The following is a 16,156-nucleotide window of genomic DNA, read 5'->3' on the forward strand; positions in this document are numbered from 1 at the left end:
TTAATGACAATTTGTCATTTCTTCTCCTTGTGCATTCAGGCAGTGACTGTCAATAGAAGTGGAGTCAGAACTACAAATAATGATGATTTTGATGATGATCATAATGATGGAGTTGACCCCCACCCCACCCAAAGAAACCCAGCCTTGTAAGGATTGTGCAAGCTCATTAGTCACAGACTTAGTATCAGTTGGAAAAAGGGAAAACATGGGAAAAGGAGAAGAGAGGTGGAAGGGGATGGAATGGCCTGCTGGAGGAGGGAAAACAGGAGTGCCTGGCGTGCTCTGGTCCAGGGGTCATGAAGAGGCGTACACCACTGGCTGGCTGGCAGGCATTCTGAACAAAATTCCTGTTAGAGAGGCAAGGATATACAGATTTGATTTGCTAAGCCAAACCATGACTTAGTGCAAAGGAGAAAACATGTGTTCCCAGAGTGAAGACTGCAGCCACTGTGCTCTTGCCCTGGTCCTGATGGCCTTTGGTTACATAATAAAGATGTGGATTACTTAAAATGGGAATCATTGTCCTCTCTATTTTGTAACCATGTTTGCTTGTTTTTTCTCTGGGAGAAGGACAAGTTTGTTAAAAAAAAAAAACAACTTTGGATGCCGGACAACATTCTGAATCAAGATAGCACATCAAAGCATCACTCTGGCATGATTTTGCTCTTTTTTGGCATAGGTTGGGTCCACTACTTTTGACACCTCTGAAAATTTCATCATACCATTTGGCAGGTCTTCACAAATGTTGGTGTGACAGTAACCTGTGCCAATCTGGATAGCTTTGAAGGTTTTGCTGCCCAATTTGGCAGGATGGCATTGATGTCTGGAAATATCTTCATCTATGTTTGGATGCCAGGCACCATTTTGAATCAAGATGGTGGGCCAAACTAACCATAATTAAATATTAGCTCCCCAACATTTTATTATTATTATTATTCAGTGCCAGTTCAACTTCTTCCTCAGGTCAGGTTGGAGTCCTGAGTTGGCGTGTGTGTGTGCACACAACCCCCAAACCCACAAATTGCACTATTCATTTAAAAATTACAATATATTTTAATGTCTTCAAATTCCTGGGCAGCACTGGGCATTTCGTGTTTGTGTGTGTGCGTGTGTGAGAGAGAGAGTGTAAAATGTGGAGAAAACAGTAAGGGAAAAATTTAGATCAAGGCTGCATTGCTCAAATATTTAAAGGGAGCATGGTAAAGATTGGATTTAGCAATTTTACACAAAAATCGTTAACCACAAGAGAAAGCCTCTGCAAGAAAAACCTACAATTTCCAGCACTGAAATACTTAATTTACAAGTGTTTCTCAATGGACCTAAATGAATAAAAGTGTTCTTAAATGTTACTTCAAAACTAGTTGGGAAGAGCACGATAGCAAGGAACACCTTGTGTTGTGCAATCACTTTTTCATCACTTTTTCATCCTGCTTTTAGTTTTTAAAAGGAAAATAATCTAATTTATTTTTGTACTAACGGTAACAAAAAGAAATTTATGTTCTTGGCTAACTATTTGATTGCACATATGAAGAAATGTTAAATATCTAGACCATGAAGAGAGAAGAAACAGCTATGACACCACAGAGATTTCCAGCAAATCTGAATAATAATAATAACAAGGGAGATTTTTCAGCCCAAGTACAACTGTAAAAAGGAGAAGAGAATTCATTGCCAGTCAAAATGATCTTCCACGTCACATTTTAAAGACACTGCATCTAAAAATAAATATGCTATGGCCATTCTATGTGATGTGTGGATAGTTAACAGATACTTATTTAACAGATTTCCCAGCCACAGTGCTGTGTGTATTTATTCTAGATGAATCAAAAAGGTCCAGCACTTTCATCTACAGACATCAAGATATCACAGGTTCAACCTTTTTGAGCTCCACATCTGCACTCTCCAAAAAGATCCTACCACCACCACATACAATAACCAAGCTGGGGTGTGGGTGTGTGGAGTCTTTTATTAAAGCCAACAGAAGGCTTCTTCCAAGCCAATTTGCAACAGGGGAAGATATCAAGAGGGTGGTCACGGCTGAAGAGGAGAGAGTTAACACTCCCTCCCCTCTGCAATCCCTTCATTGCCATTAAGCTTGGGAAGAAAAAGAAAGTAAGCAAAGGAAGCCACTATATGTAAGTTGTATGGAAAATATACGGATTCCGGGGGTTTTCTTGGCACAGAAATCCCTGACTATTATGTATGTTGGAGCTCATATTGAAGAACGACAGGGAAGACTTTCTACCACTTTTCAGAGCAGAGTTTGATATCTACCTGCGGAGAATACGCATCTAACAAAAATGGACAGACTGACTTGAAGTAATGAACATTTTCTACCCACCAAAACTTCAGGGTTTTCATAAAACACAGCAGACATTTATCAAATAGAGAAATAATATCTTGAGAATGCTTGGTTAACAGGGAAATATGACAATAACTAAGGTTATGGCATGTAATCAAGACACTTTACCTGATTAGTAGCGGGGGTTGGCAAGACTGGAGATGGTGCCTCTCTTGTTTTGGGCTCACCAGGGGATGCTGCCGAGCCCTGGGATTCCTGACTAGCAGGCTGATCTGGAGATAAAGCATCACTGCTGTCTTCATCAAAGGATTCATCCAATCCTTGAGGATAGTTCTCCTGACCAACCGCTAAAATGAAAGGGGGGGGGTGAGAAATCACCTTTTAATGCCATGATAATGAAGAAACAATATACTTGTTATTTTTTACATGTATCCAGCACTCATTCGGTGAAGACCTGTGGACATTTCACAAGTAACAGACCTTCTTGTATGAAGGTCTTCTTTGTGTGAGTTTGGGCCAAACTAAACAAAGCAGTGTTGAACACTTGTTTTCATCATATGTCTATTCCAGTTCGACATAAAACAGGTTGGAGATTTTAATAGTACAAGAGTGCATGGCAGAGAGGTGCTAAACTTTCCTTGGTTCCATGTTTTAATGAGGATAATCTGTATTCTCCAGGTAATCTTCTCCATTTCTGACTCAGTATTGAGGTCAAGAAAATAAAGAAAGTGCCTGGAGCAACAAACTGTGTAGAAGCAAGGTATGGGGGCATTTGGCTCCCCTCTTCCATGTCCTCCACCTCCTCCTTTATATGAGAGAACAGGGCAGGCCAGGAACAATGGCCCTGTTGTGTCTAATTTGGCTGCATTTTTTCCTATTTTTTTCCTAATTACTACTGAGAAATTTGATTTACACTGCACATTCTGTGCAACTATTCCATAAAACAAAACATGCTTTATGCCGTAAGTTAAATATTAAGCGGAACAAAACTGAGAGGGTAATAAGAAAGACTAACCTGATTAAATGAATGTGTTCTAGGAAAAGCGGGGTGGGGGGGAACCTCTCCTGTAGCTGAGGATGAGGACAAAGCAGTACTCTTGAAGGCAGTAACTGGCTTACTTATTATCATATTGAAGAAAGATTCAAAAATCAGGGTAGTGGAGAATGTCATGTGTGCCTTGAAAAAGCAAGCTCATTTTCTTTCAAGTGCAAGTGCGAGTGTGACATAATCTGAATGACATATGTATGTGGAATGTGGGGCTCAAATGTGCACTGACTGCAGGTCCACAGTTCCACAAAACAGACATTTAAATATGCTCTTAGGATTCCTTTAATATACTGCTATTTTCCCCATTAGTTTTAAAATAGAACAATCCCTGGTCTGGTGTCAGTATCCTGTTCCACAAAATGAACAAGGGGCAAATGGTAGCATTGCTGTGGGACATAACTACATCTGTGTGTTTTGCTTTTGGGGGGAAAGTATAAGGGAAACATGTGTTTCAGATCTGGAGAGGAGTGCAGAGTATTTAGTATTTTTAAAAAATGAGGTGGTGTAAGAAATGCTTCTCAAAATTTTAAAGGACACAAAATGGCTTGGATATCATGGAAAGGAGTTGTGCCACTAGTGATATCACTAGTGACGTCATAGGTACTATCCAATGAGTGTCAGATATACAGCACCTCCAACTGTAAGGGACACAGAGAATGAAAAGGGAACAAAAAAAAAAACCCACAAAGGAAGCAGATGACACTGAAAGACAAATCTTTATCAATTAATAATTGTGTTTGCAAAAAAATATGCTTTGCATTTCCGTTGATGACAACCACAACACCAGCAGAACAAACATATAAATAAATATGTGAGTCATAACACAGGTATTTATACTCACAGAAATAAATTACCGTATTTTTTGCCCTATAAGACGCACTTTTTCGCCTCCAAAAATGAAGGGGAAATGTGTGTGCATCCTATGGGGCGAATGCAGGCTTTCGCTGACGCCTGGAGAGCGAGGGGGGTCGGTGAGCCGCGCGTCTCTCCCACGGCTAGCAGAGACCTTGCCAGCACCCAGAAGCTTGGGGCGCGCTGAACTCCACACGCCCCAAGCTTCGGGATTAGCACAGCGCACCTAGGGGGGAAATAAAAAAAAAATTCCTTTATTTCCCCCCAAAAAACTAGGTGTGTCCTATGGGCCGGTGCGTCCTATGGGGCGAAAAATACGGTATGATAGCCATAGCTATTAATGATAAATTAACATGTGCTAAGACGGGAAATATGCAGGTGAAATTATTTTGAGGAAGGCATTTGTAGAATTTGTACTGTTAAAATGGAAAGGGTCAAACCATCGCAAGAGGTGTTAAAATTTTGGGAGGTTGGATAGTTAGAATGGAATGGTCTGGGGGTGGGGCACACATTTTTATTTTTAATTTATTATTATTATTTAAAATAAATAAATTATGATTAAAAATGCTTTTTGAGGGAAACCATCTGGATCTTCTACAACAAATGACTTCACAAATGCACCTTTTTAAATGTATATTTTCAAAACCTCATAACTTGGAAGGTCCTTTAAGGATCAGGTTTTCACCTCTCATTCTTTTCTGCATCAATAGACCCATGTCCAGCACCGAGGGCCTTCTGGCGGTTCCCTCACTGCAAGAAGTGAGGTTACAGGGAACCAGACAGAGGGCCTTCTCGGTAGTGGCACCTGCCCTGTGGAACATCCTCCCATCAGATGTCAAGGGGGAAAGCAACTATCTTACTTTTAAAAGACATCTGAAGGCAGCCCTGTTTAGGGAAGTTTTTAATGTTTAATGCTGTATTGTGTTTTTAATATCTGGTTAGGAGCTGCCCAGAGTGGCTGGGGAAACCCAGCCAGGTGGGCGGGGTATAAATAATAAATGATGATGGTGTTGATGATGTCATAGCTTCCCTACTTGCCTATAATCGCTTCTTTGACACTGGAGTCTACAGGAAGGATGTTTTTTTCTACAAGTTCCATAGGACCAGGCCTCTGAGCAATCTTTTCATTCAGATCATCTGCCAATCGTGCTCTTTTCAGTTTCATCTGAGTTGCCTGTAGAGAGGGTTCCGCAAAGGTCTCTGGAAGAAAGGGGACACATTTTAAAAAGAACTATACAATTTCCAACTCCTTTTTATGAACATTTGTTTTGATTTTAATATTACAACCATATTTTCAACATCTAGATCACATTATTCATGCATTTCTAGAGAGCATTTGCGGACCATTTTAAATGGCTATCATAGTTCACCACAAGCTATGCATTTCTGGCACTGTACAATCTTTGCAGCTACATTTGTTTTTGAAGCAGAAATCAAAGCATATATTTTCGAAACAATCAGGTAAATATTCTTTATTAAGAGGTCTAGAAACACCACAACACAGTTAATGTCCCTAATATCCACTTTACCTTAAATCAAAGATTGTTAAATATGTAAATTGAGTAAATTAGATTTTATCAACACATATTAATAATTAGTTTTATCAAGGGAGATTCATTGGCTTTTCTAAAGGTTTGGAATATAATCAAGTTCTGAAGCCATATTGAGCGTTTTAAAATGTTCAGCCAGAAAATATGACATCAGGGTCCTCACCTTCAAGAATGTGCATTCTGACCAACTCTGATCTATCAGGTCTACTGCGTATCTTGTGCTTCAGAAAATTTTCAGTCTGAAGGAAAAAATGCATGAACGTTAAATATACCACATTTACTGGCAATTCACCCCAAACAGTTCACTTTAAGGAAACATTTTTGGGAAATGGCTTTCAGAGTACATGTCTTTATTGCAGTCCTGAACGGCTGTCACTGAAGGAAATTATTAAAATTCTTTGGTCACAGAAAAAAAGTAACCATCTGAGAATGTTTTGCAAGACGTTGCCTTACATCGGAAGATTATGTTTTATGTTTATTATTAAATCATTTAGAGAATACTACAGAACATCAGGTTCTTGGCAACTCACACAATAAGGGATAAAATGCAGACTTCTCCCCTTCACATTTTACAATCCAAGATCCAACTCATACAAATTTACTCTTTGTAGATGACGTATTTCAAACCTATTCCTCTACATAGTGACGCTAGTGAACAAAATGTGGTATAAATCTAATTTAGGATTCCTAGCAAGTCAGCAGTTACAACCACCAGACTTTATGGTGTTTTTGAACGGTTTGATTTTTTAAATACAATAATGACTTCCCAATAGTGCAGTTTCCCCATTTTTTAAGACCACTTCTATTGAGCAGATTGAATGTGAATACGCAACACACTTACCACAGGAAATACAAGTCAGCATTTCCCCCTGAATGTCATTAAGCAGCACTGAGTTTAAGCTGCTCTATGATTGAGTCCTATATTGCATTACAATGAAACACACTGGCACCTATCATGGTAAACCATAAACCATGGCTTACTGTGAATGAGCAGTGTACTAATGCTCATTTTGTTGGGCCAGGAGTAACAAATCATGAGCCTTGGCTTAGAGGGACATGCAAACCAGTGCTCTGGGTTTGCTTCTACCAGACAAACCACAATTCGCAAGCCAAGAACAACCCTTGGCTTTACATCATTGTGGTTTGTTTGGACAGAAAATGAATCTCAGCTGGGATTATCTACTGTAAATCTATATTCAGTGGAAGATGAGGGTGACTGGGGAAAGGGCTGAAGAATATTATAAGTAATCATACTGTTGCCTGTTTTTGGCTTGTTTGTATTAGTTACTGTAGGACTTTAAATTTCATTAAAAATGACCCCAAAATTTAATTCCAGAGATTATAATCTAGTTTTGTTTCATCTTGTTTCACATATCTTGCATATCTCACCCTTTCCAAATGCAAATATATGTGAAGAATGAAGCAACACGTTTAAACTTGAATCCTTACCCTGGCTCTTTCCAAGCTCTTTATCTGCTCATGGAATGCAGCTGGGCTCTTCAAAGCTACAACGGAGAAGTAAAAGACTGACATGAAACTATCAGAACATACTGGTAAAGACAGATACTTTATACTCCTTGATATTTGTTTCTACTAACTAACATTGAATGTGTTCTATCCACAGTATATGGCCTCCTCTTTGTTGCCCTCCCCCACCTGTCATAATGACGGGCCTTTCGTTAGTAATAATAAAATCTACATCGACCAATAAGTTCAATGAACATCATTAATATTGACTGGGTTCTAAAAGACCATGAGCAGAAAAATGAGGTGCTTGGATTAATTTCCCTCTGTATACCGGTAGGAATTAGAGCAAGAGGTGATAATTGTGTAGAAACGGCAAACAAAAACCAAATATATGTGTATGGAGAATAATAAGTTGGTTCAGGTGTCTGCCTTACATCAACAAAAATAATGTTCATGCACTCTCATTATTCTCCCCCTTCGCTTGTATTACTCTTTCCCCATCTCTGCCAAAAGGGACTCCCAGTTAGCACTGATTAGCTGACTGGCAACCTCACTTTTGCCAGGGATTGGTTGTACTCAGGAGTTCCCAAACAACATAATTTGGCCTGCTTCCTCCACATGCATATGAAGTTGAGCAGCCACCACCTTCTCAAGCATCTTGTCGAAAGGGGAATCTTTGTAACTGGGTGGTACTTGAGCAAACCTCTAGAATCCAGGCAGAACTCTTGAGGAGAGGGTGCACTACTGCCACCTCTAATGCAGAAGGCATTACCTACTCCTGCAATGAAGAATTAAATACCCTCTGGGCTCGCTCATTCAAAACCCCAGCTAGCTCTAACAACCCAAGCTGGGCAAGGGGTAGACCTGCATGTGATAGGTTTGACATCTTCAAGTATCCTCAAGCATCATGTTTTGCATCATCAGGCCCTGATATCTGAAACTGATACCAAACATCCAGGCTTGAGGGGGATCTAAACACCTCCTCTAGAGCTGTATTAACAAGGGCAGCAAATAACTTTGCTCTCAAAATGCCTTGCAAACTTGTCATAGCAGGCTTCTGAGGGTTCCAAGCCATTTCCACAGGGCAAGATCTGAACTCATTCATCACAGAAAAACTCTGCTGGATGAGTACTGGAGGATGAAATGGTGGCAGAAGTCAGCTTTCTTTGCTGCTATCGCCAACAGCACAGGGTGGGCTAGATTACATGCCTTTATCATCAGTTGTCTTGGTTATGAGACTTATGTCACTTGCACTCAAAGCGTCATCCACCCAGCCTACGCTGATATTGTACCATGTACCATGGGGACAAACTGAGTGAAATCTGTCTCACCTAGCACAGACACTCACATCATGGTACTGCATGCCAAGTCAGCTCCTTTACCCAAAATCAAATTGTAAATAAGGAATGGCAATGACCAACCTGGCATACAGCAACAGCACTACCAGCCTGGAGGACAGGTTGGTAGAACAGAAAAGGCCACAGACCACAATTAACTGCTTGCTATTATCTTCTCTTCATCCACCTGTGCTGCATCCCACTTTGCCACTGAATGTCCGGATTGGGGCATCTCTTTCCCCCCGCCTCACCCACCTCTTCCTCAACCCAAACACATAAGCTACCCAACTCACAAACACACAAATGAAGGAAAAGTTTAGAAGAAGACATAAATAGGAACAAACTCCATGGAAAGCAAGCCTGCTCGAAATTTATCACAAGATAGCAAAGCTAAAATAAAACAATTAGCAGCAAACAAAGTGCATATGATGTTTCTAAAAATGCACACAAAAAGCCCATTTCCTACACACCCTAAGAGGCTCATATCTTTAAGGTTTATTGAAAGTGCAGTGGAAACAGACCCAAGCAGTCTACTAAAAAGTGCAACCCAGACTCTTGCCTTGGGCCACCTCTTCCCAAACCGCCACTCAGCACCTTACAAAACCAGCCCCTTGTTCTAGCCTCTTACACCAAAAACCCACCCAGTTCCACATGATTAGGTTTTCCATCGTAACTTCCACATGTGTTACGCAACTTTCTCATGTGGAAGGTATCTTTGGGTTCTGACCAACTGAATCATGTTTTAGAAACAGTATATATCTCCAAGCAATAAAGGTTTTTTAGTTGCTTCTGAAGCAGTAATTCTAAATTGACATACGGACATCCTAATATTAGCTATTACAGAGACATGTGACAATAAATCATTTTATTGTTCATTGAATTTATAATTAATCCATAATACTTCAATGAAGCATATTATTGGTTTTAAACAAAAATCTGTATTTTTCCCAGTTTTTTTCTAAACTTAAAAAATGGTAGACAAATTCCACAAAGGTGAAATATTTGTGTGTGTGTGTGTGTGTCTGAGAAAGAAAAAGACAGTGAAAGCACATAATTTTGATTATCCCTTTGTTTTCTGGGGGGCATAAATGTTATTGGTTATTTCCTTTTGTCTTCAGCAAGAAGTCTGAGAATTCAGTGCTGCACAAGCTGCAAAAAATAAAATTAGTCTTACGTGGCATGATTCCCTGATCCACCAGCTGTTCTCTTGTCCGCCTTTGCTGTAGCCTTAGCTGAAGTACTGGCAACAGAAAAAAGGGAATAATTATTTGACAATCAGGAACGCAGTTTTACGAGTAGCTAAGTACAATGGGTGCAATCCAGAGAAAGTTAGAGGAATACATAATTCTCAGTAAATTAATCGGACTTAAGCCCTACAGCTTAATGTTTCATTATGACCCCTTGTTTTCCATAGGATTTAGGTGCATCAACACAGACAGAATATGCTCCTTTCCACAGTGGAGTGGCACAGGCATTTTAACTTGAATTCATGCATTATTGTATTGCATTGTGTTTTAATGGTAGTGGAATATTGCCAAGACACTAGGCATTTTATCTGTGGAAGATTTCTCTTTGTAAATGTCCATATCTACAATCAATTCCCTAGGAGCTGATGCTGTTAGTGCAGGGAAGTCCCCAGATCAAATCTCACCCAACTAAATGATTTAAAGGACAGCACAATTCTTTTAGCCCCACATCTACAATACAGGGATTATAACACTAGTCTGTTAGGACTGTTGAAAGGATTACTAAAATCAAGTGTAAGGAGTGATTTTAACACTTAATACAAATTGGGCTGGGATCAGACCTTACCCCAGTTCACCACAATCATCTCACTCCCTATCCAACTCTTTTCCACTGTCCTCAGTCATCCATACAGTAACATTTAATTAGAACCTACTAGCATGAAGTCCGAAGTGAATAGTCCCAAAGCATAGTTCTACCCCAGATAAAATCCAGGAATCATCCATGTGCAGGATTGTGCAGACTGGTTTTTACACTTAGTGGCCCTACTCAAATCCTATGCTCCTGCATGAAGCCCGTAAGCAGGGAGGGCTGACTGGGTAGGCAAAAAAAGAAAATGTATTTTCACATTCTACCATGCATATGCCCTGGCTCAGGAAAAGGTATTATTCAATCCAACCCACTATATATTTGTTATTAAAGAACTATCACTGGAAGTTTGACATGTTCTGTTGTGTGCTCAGGGAATCATGCAGAGGTTAAAGATCTATTGTAAGGTTTCTGGTTATCCATTTTTAATGGGGGTATTTTTACATCTGCTTTTGGTCCAAACTGAATGACTGACTCTCCACCTTCTTATTCAATTCTTATATTTCTGAGTTGGCATAACTCATTACAGCCTTCCTCAGTTATCACAACTCCACAGTTGTGTGTATGTCACATATAAAATGCCATGTGTGTGGCAAAAGGCCAATAAGTTTCTCTCAGAGAGTTTTAAGAAAAAGACTGTTTCTCTGTTTTGAAAATTAGGTCACACCTTCAGGGCCACAGCAACCCTGCTTGCTTTTTAAATTTCCACTCAGCAATCAAATGACACTACCAACACATTTATAGGCTGGTTTAAATCAGTAGCTTAGCCACAGTGGACCTGATCCTGTAAATCAGCCTTCCCCAACAAGGTGCCTTCCAGATGTTGTTGGACTACAACTCCCCATCATCCTAGGACCTAGACCAGGGGTCAGCAACCTTTTTCAGCTGTGGGCCGGTCCACCGTCCCTCAGACCATGTGGTGGGCCGGACTATATTTTTTTTTGGGGGGGGGGGAATGAACAAATTCCTATGCCCCACAAATAACCCAGAGATGCATTTTAAATAAAAGGACACATTCTACTCATGTAAAAACATGCTGATTCCCGGACTGTCTGTGGGCCGGATTGAGAAGGCGATTGGGCCAGATCCAGCCCCCGGGCTTTAGGTTGCCTACTCCTGACCTAGACCAATGTCCACACTGCCTGTGGCTGATGGGAGCTGAGGTCCAAAACATGTGCCAGATACCACATTGTGGGAGGCAGTTACAAACTTTTAGACTGCAAGGATATCAATAGGTCTTAGTTCCTAGTCCAAGAATTGCAGGCCAAAAATAAATTGGTTCCGTAGATCTTGGTGTGTGTTTTTTAAAGTTAGTTGTCAAAACAAAATGATTACATCTTAATACTTCTCCTTGAGACTTGATATGAGATAAGAAAAGGGAATCTAAGCAATCAATTAATCAAAGCATGTATACATCCTCTCTTCAAATAAAGTTTTTTTGAAAAGGGATTTAGGATAGGAAATATATATAATAAACTACATTGCATTCTCCTGTTTTTTCTTGATAGCTTATGAATGTATGTTTAGGATGTGAAGTTTCCATTCTACTTTTTTTTAAATGGAAACAAAACAAAAGTAGTTACCAGATGGTCAAAAGAAACTCAATACTGTAATTTTAGGACACTGTTTGTTTTTGAATGACAAACACTTTCAATGTGCAAAGTGTTTCCCCAAAAAAACACATAATTTTCAGTATGATATCAATATATAAATAAGTTACTAGTCTAAAATATGAGTTCTGTTGGTTCTATGTTTATTTTGTAAAATTTATATATCGCTTGATTTTTTAAAAAAAAATCCTTAAAGAGGTTTACAAAGAGAATAAAAAGATAAAATTATTGTTTAAAAATAATTGAAACAACTATTTAAACGTTCAAAAATTAGGCAATAAGCTAAACAATATATCACCATTCTAGATATCTGTGTAGGCTTGTCTAAACAAAAATGTTTTAGCAGGCACCAAAAATAAGTGTGTATCTATCAAACCTAGAAAACAATGCTGTTCTATTATTCTAGAAAGGACCCCTCTCCCCCCAAAATTGCCACATTCGCACGCAATGCTAAGTCAAACTATGGATTAGTGCAAATGTGTGAGCTACCAGGGAGAGACTGCAGCTGTTTTGCTCCTCCCAAATCTTTCTAGCTAAATCCAGCACAGCAGCTAAATCAAGGTTTGGCTTAGCATGTTGCCCCAACTCTGGTTTCTGGTTAAGTCCTCTCCTCCTTATGGCTCCCCTTCATCACCTCCACACCACAACAGGACAATTACCTATTCCCCTCTCAACAGCATACAAATCAATATGGCTAACCTGACCCAACAACTTACCCTCAGCCCACACACAAACAAGCCACGCTGCAATCAACTGAAACACTGACTTGTGGTTTACACACCATTTGTTCAATAACCTGTGATTCAATTTTGGCTTAGAGTGGTGTGCAACTAGGCCATACTCTGCAATGCAGTGTTCCAGGTAATGCACTGCACACTGCCTCACACTGTCTCTACTAACCATAAAAAGGAACTTGTTTGCATGCCCCTATTTGTAATTCTGATCCTAATAAATCTAGAGCACTAGGATTATAAATTGTGCAGCACACTCAGAATAGAGAACTTAGAATAAAGCAACTCTAATTCTCCATGACTGGAAAGAGCACATAGGGGGTTATTCTTTCTAGTTCATGACTTCTGCCTTGTGTAATCACACATCTGCACCAACAAAATATGGATCGCTATCTATTCTCTCACCCCTTCCATCTTTTCAGTATCTATAGCAAGGCTAATAGATGAGATCACAGAGCCTGGCGTGCTCTGGTCTGTGGGGTCACAAAGAGTTGGACACAACTCAACGACTAAACAACAACCAGTATCTGAGGGTAAAAGTTTGCCGCCACATTCGGTTATACACAAGTATGGTCAAATTTGTTGGAATTTGTTTATTTAATTATTTGCTGACTTAAGTCATGGGTATAATCTTTTCTTATCTGCAGCAAACATTGGCCTAATAAGATGCAGGTTGACCACTCCACGTAGCTGTAACACTGAAGTGTAAATGTGCATCTTTTCAATCATAACTGCAGGGAATCTGTGAGGTCTGGACAGAGGAGTAAAATTAGCCTTTGATCAGTTTGTGAAGAATACTTCAGATACCATCTCAGAACATTCTAAATTAGAGTGTTCAGTTCTTTCACTGGAATGAACATTAAGTCACTGTGAGAAGAGAGAGAGAGAGAGAGAGAGAGAGAGAGAGAGAGGAGAAATGGATTACACAGGAAAGTCTTTTTGGTTATCTCTACACTTACAGGCTAAAATCTCTAAGTAGGGTCAAGTAGTTACTGAACATGAAGGGCAAGGAATCCCCAGATCACTTAAAAAATATTTTATATACACCTTTTGTAACATTTGCTTTTATAGCATGTTTAAAACAACAAATACTTGAGCTAAGTCTATGTCTTAACTTTTGAAAACTTGTTCCTCAATGTGGAGAGCAACAGATGAAACTTACCAATGAAAACAAATTAATACTAAACTGTAGCTCATCTTTTAGAATAATAACCTTTCAAAAAAAAAATTTCCCCAGTTAACAGCACATCAAGCAATTCAATTGTGTTGCAGTGCCAAACATTTTTATCTAGTGTCCTGTTGTGAAGTATACCTGCTTACTGCAATGGACATGCCAGAAGATGCTGGTGCTCATTTTATAATGCAGCATGGGCTCAGGGTAGTATAAACACATCTGATGCCTTGAGTCTATCAGAAAGACTAGCACTTTAAAAAGCCTGCTGCCAAAAGCGACATGAGACGAGCAGAAATGCTATTAGTTATGGGGATTAACAATGCATTTGCCATTGCCAGAAATGCAGTGCAAGCCAAGGTTCCAACATGAAGGCTCCAGAGTGGGAACTATACCCCAAACAATATAATAAGAGCCATTCCCCAAATAAAGCGAGTCAAACTGAAATGTTGCCAAGTATATTTGTGTGTGTGTGTGTGTGTGTGTGTGTGTGTACACACAGTCAAGCAACCTTTTCCATAATAAATTAGAGAGCAAAATGTTTGCCTTTTTAATTATTTCAAATTGCTCAAAGAGCTCTGATGTTGTTATAATCTCATACTTTTAAAATACAAGCACTGTCATTATTCCAGAAGGTTTGTCTCAAGGTTCTATTAAAATCTAATCTAAAATAAAATCTAATAAAATCTCCACCAGGATTATGGAATATGTGCTTGTGTGCTGCTCATCAGTTAGCTTTTTAATCTCAGTTAGCTTTTTACATTTGCATGGATATCTGCCATATTTTGTTTGTTTCTTATCTGAGTTTTACCTATGCTACAATGTGAATTGATGGGATGCGGGTGGCGCTGTGGTCTAAACCACAGAGTTTAGGGCTTGCTGATCAGAAGGTCGGTGGTTCAAATCCTCACTATTGCTCTGTCCCAGCTCTTGCCAACCTAGCAGTTCAAAGGCACGTCAAAGTGCAAGTAGATAAATAGGTACCGCTCTGGTGGGAAGGTAAACAGCGTTTCCATGCGCTGCTCTGGTTTGCCAGAAGCAGCTTAGTCATGCTGGCCTCATGACCCGGAAGCTGTACGGCGGCTCCCTCGGCCAGTAAAGCAAGATGAGCGCCGCAACCCCAGAGTCGTCTGCAACTGGACTTAACAGTCAGTAGTCCCTTTACCTGTACCTTTACAATGTGAATTATACCATGATCCCACAATTCCAATTTCTCAGCTTGTTCTTCTCAAACAGTACCCCCAGCCAACCCCATGGCACTCTGTTTTTAAATAGTTGAGCACTCTGGGAAATGAGTATGTGGTATGTCATGGAGATCAGCTGTTCAAAAAAATAATAATTATATAGAGCTAGTGCAAATCCCTTGTTTAACTTACTGCAGTTCCGCACACACTTACCTGGGAGTAAGTCCCATGAAAATAAGACTTACTTCTGAGTAGACATTTACAGCACTACGCAGTAGTAGCTCTTTGTGCTCTTATGTTTTTATTCCACAAGACTGCCACAACTCACATAAATGTATTGATTGGCAGAAAAATGGTAGCTTGCCCGAGACCAAGCTACCATTCAGTTCACGTTGCAATGGGGATTTCACAAATGGCTCATTCACTTACACATTACTCTATGTGACACCTCTGCAAAGTTGCCATCAATAGTTTCTGATCTTGCTAGGAAGGACATCCCAAAGATCCGAGGTGACTACAGTTAAAGCCTTGCTACAAGAGTTTATTATTTTATCATACATAATAAGCCATATGGACCAGAGAGTGATCTGATGATACCAGCTGATGCAAGGATTCATACTTGTGGCAATCAAAGAAAAATGGTATTTTCTATCCTTATAGTGTTATCTATACCAAGGCTTCCCAAAACAAGCTTTATTTAGATGTGATTCAAATTATAATACTGTACAATAAAATGCAACGTAAGAAATAAAAGAAGCAATAAAATACAATTAAAAATCATAACATATAGTAGGGCTGCCATATGTCTGAAATTTTCCAGATTTGGACCTCGTAAATATTATCTGAGCGGAAATTGCTTGAATGTCTGGGAAAACTTCCTTAAAAATATATGTTCCTCATCTTCTTCTTTTTGTGTTGAGATTTTGCAAAAAGAAGCTCAACAACTTTGTCTGGATTTTCACGTTTTGAAATATGGCAACCCTAGCATATAGCACAGTGCATTATAATAGCTACAACAGGCAGAAAAGAATAACTAAATAGTCCACCAAGATCCTCAGCAATTATAAGGAA

General features: G+C 39.5%; 1 protein-coding gene across 1 annotated transcript in view; it reads right to left on the reverse strand.

Moving 5' to 3' along the window:
* MRTFB (myocardin related transcription factor B) overlaps positions 1–16,156 on the reverse strand; it is an 84,201-nt gene that overhangs the window by 16,618 nt on the left and 51,427 nt on the right. Inside the window, 5 exon segments of the mRNA XM_083474177.1 lie at positions 2,471–2,649; positions 5,241–5,402; positions 5,916–5,991; positions 7,202–7,257; positions 9,731–9,796. Of these exon segments, the coding sequence (XP_083330303.1) occupies positions 2,471–2,649; positions 5,241–5,402; positions 5,916–5,991; positions 7,202–7,257; positions 9,731–9,796 (539 nt within the window).

This window comes from Podarcis liolepis, assembly GCF_965112155.1.
Source record: "Podarcis liolepis genome assembly, chromosome: 14".
In the NCBI taxonomy this organism is placed as follows: domain Eukaryota; kingdom Metazoa; phylum Chordata; class Lepidosauria; order Squamata; family Lacertidae; genus Podarcis; species Podarcis liolepis.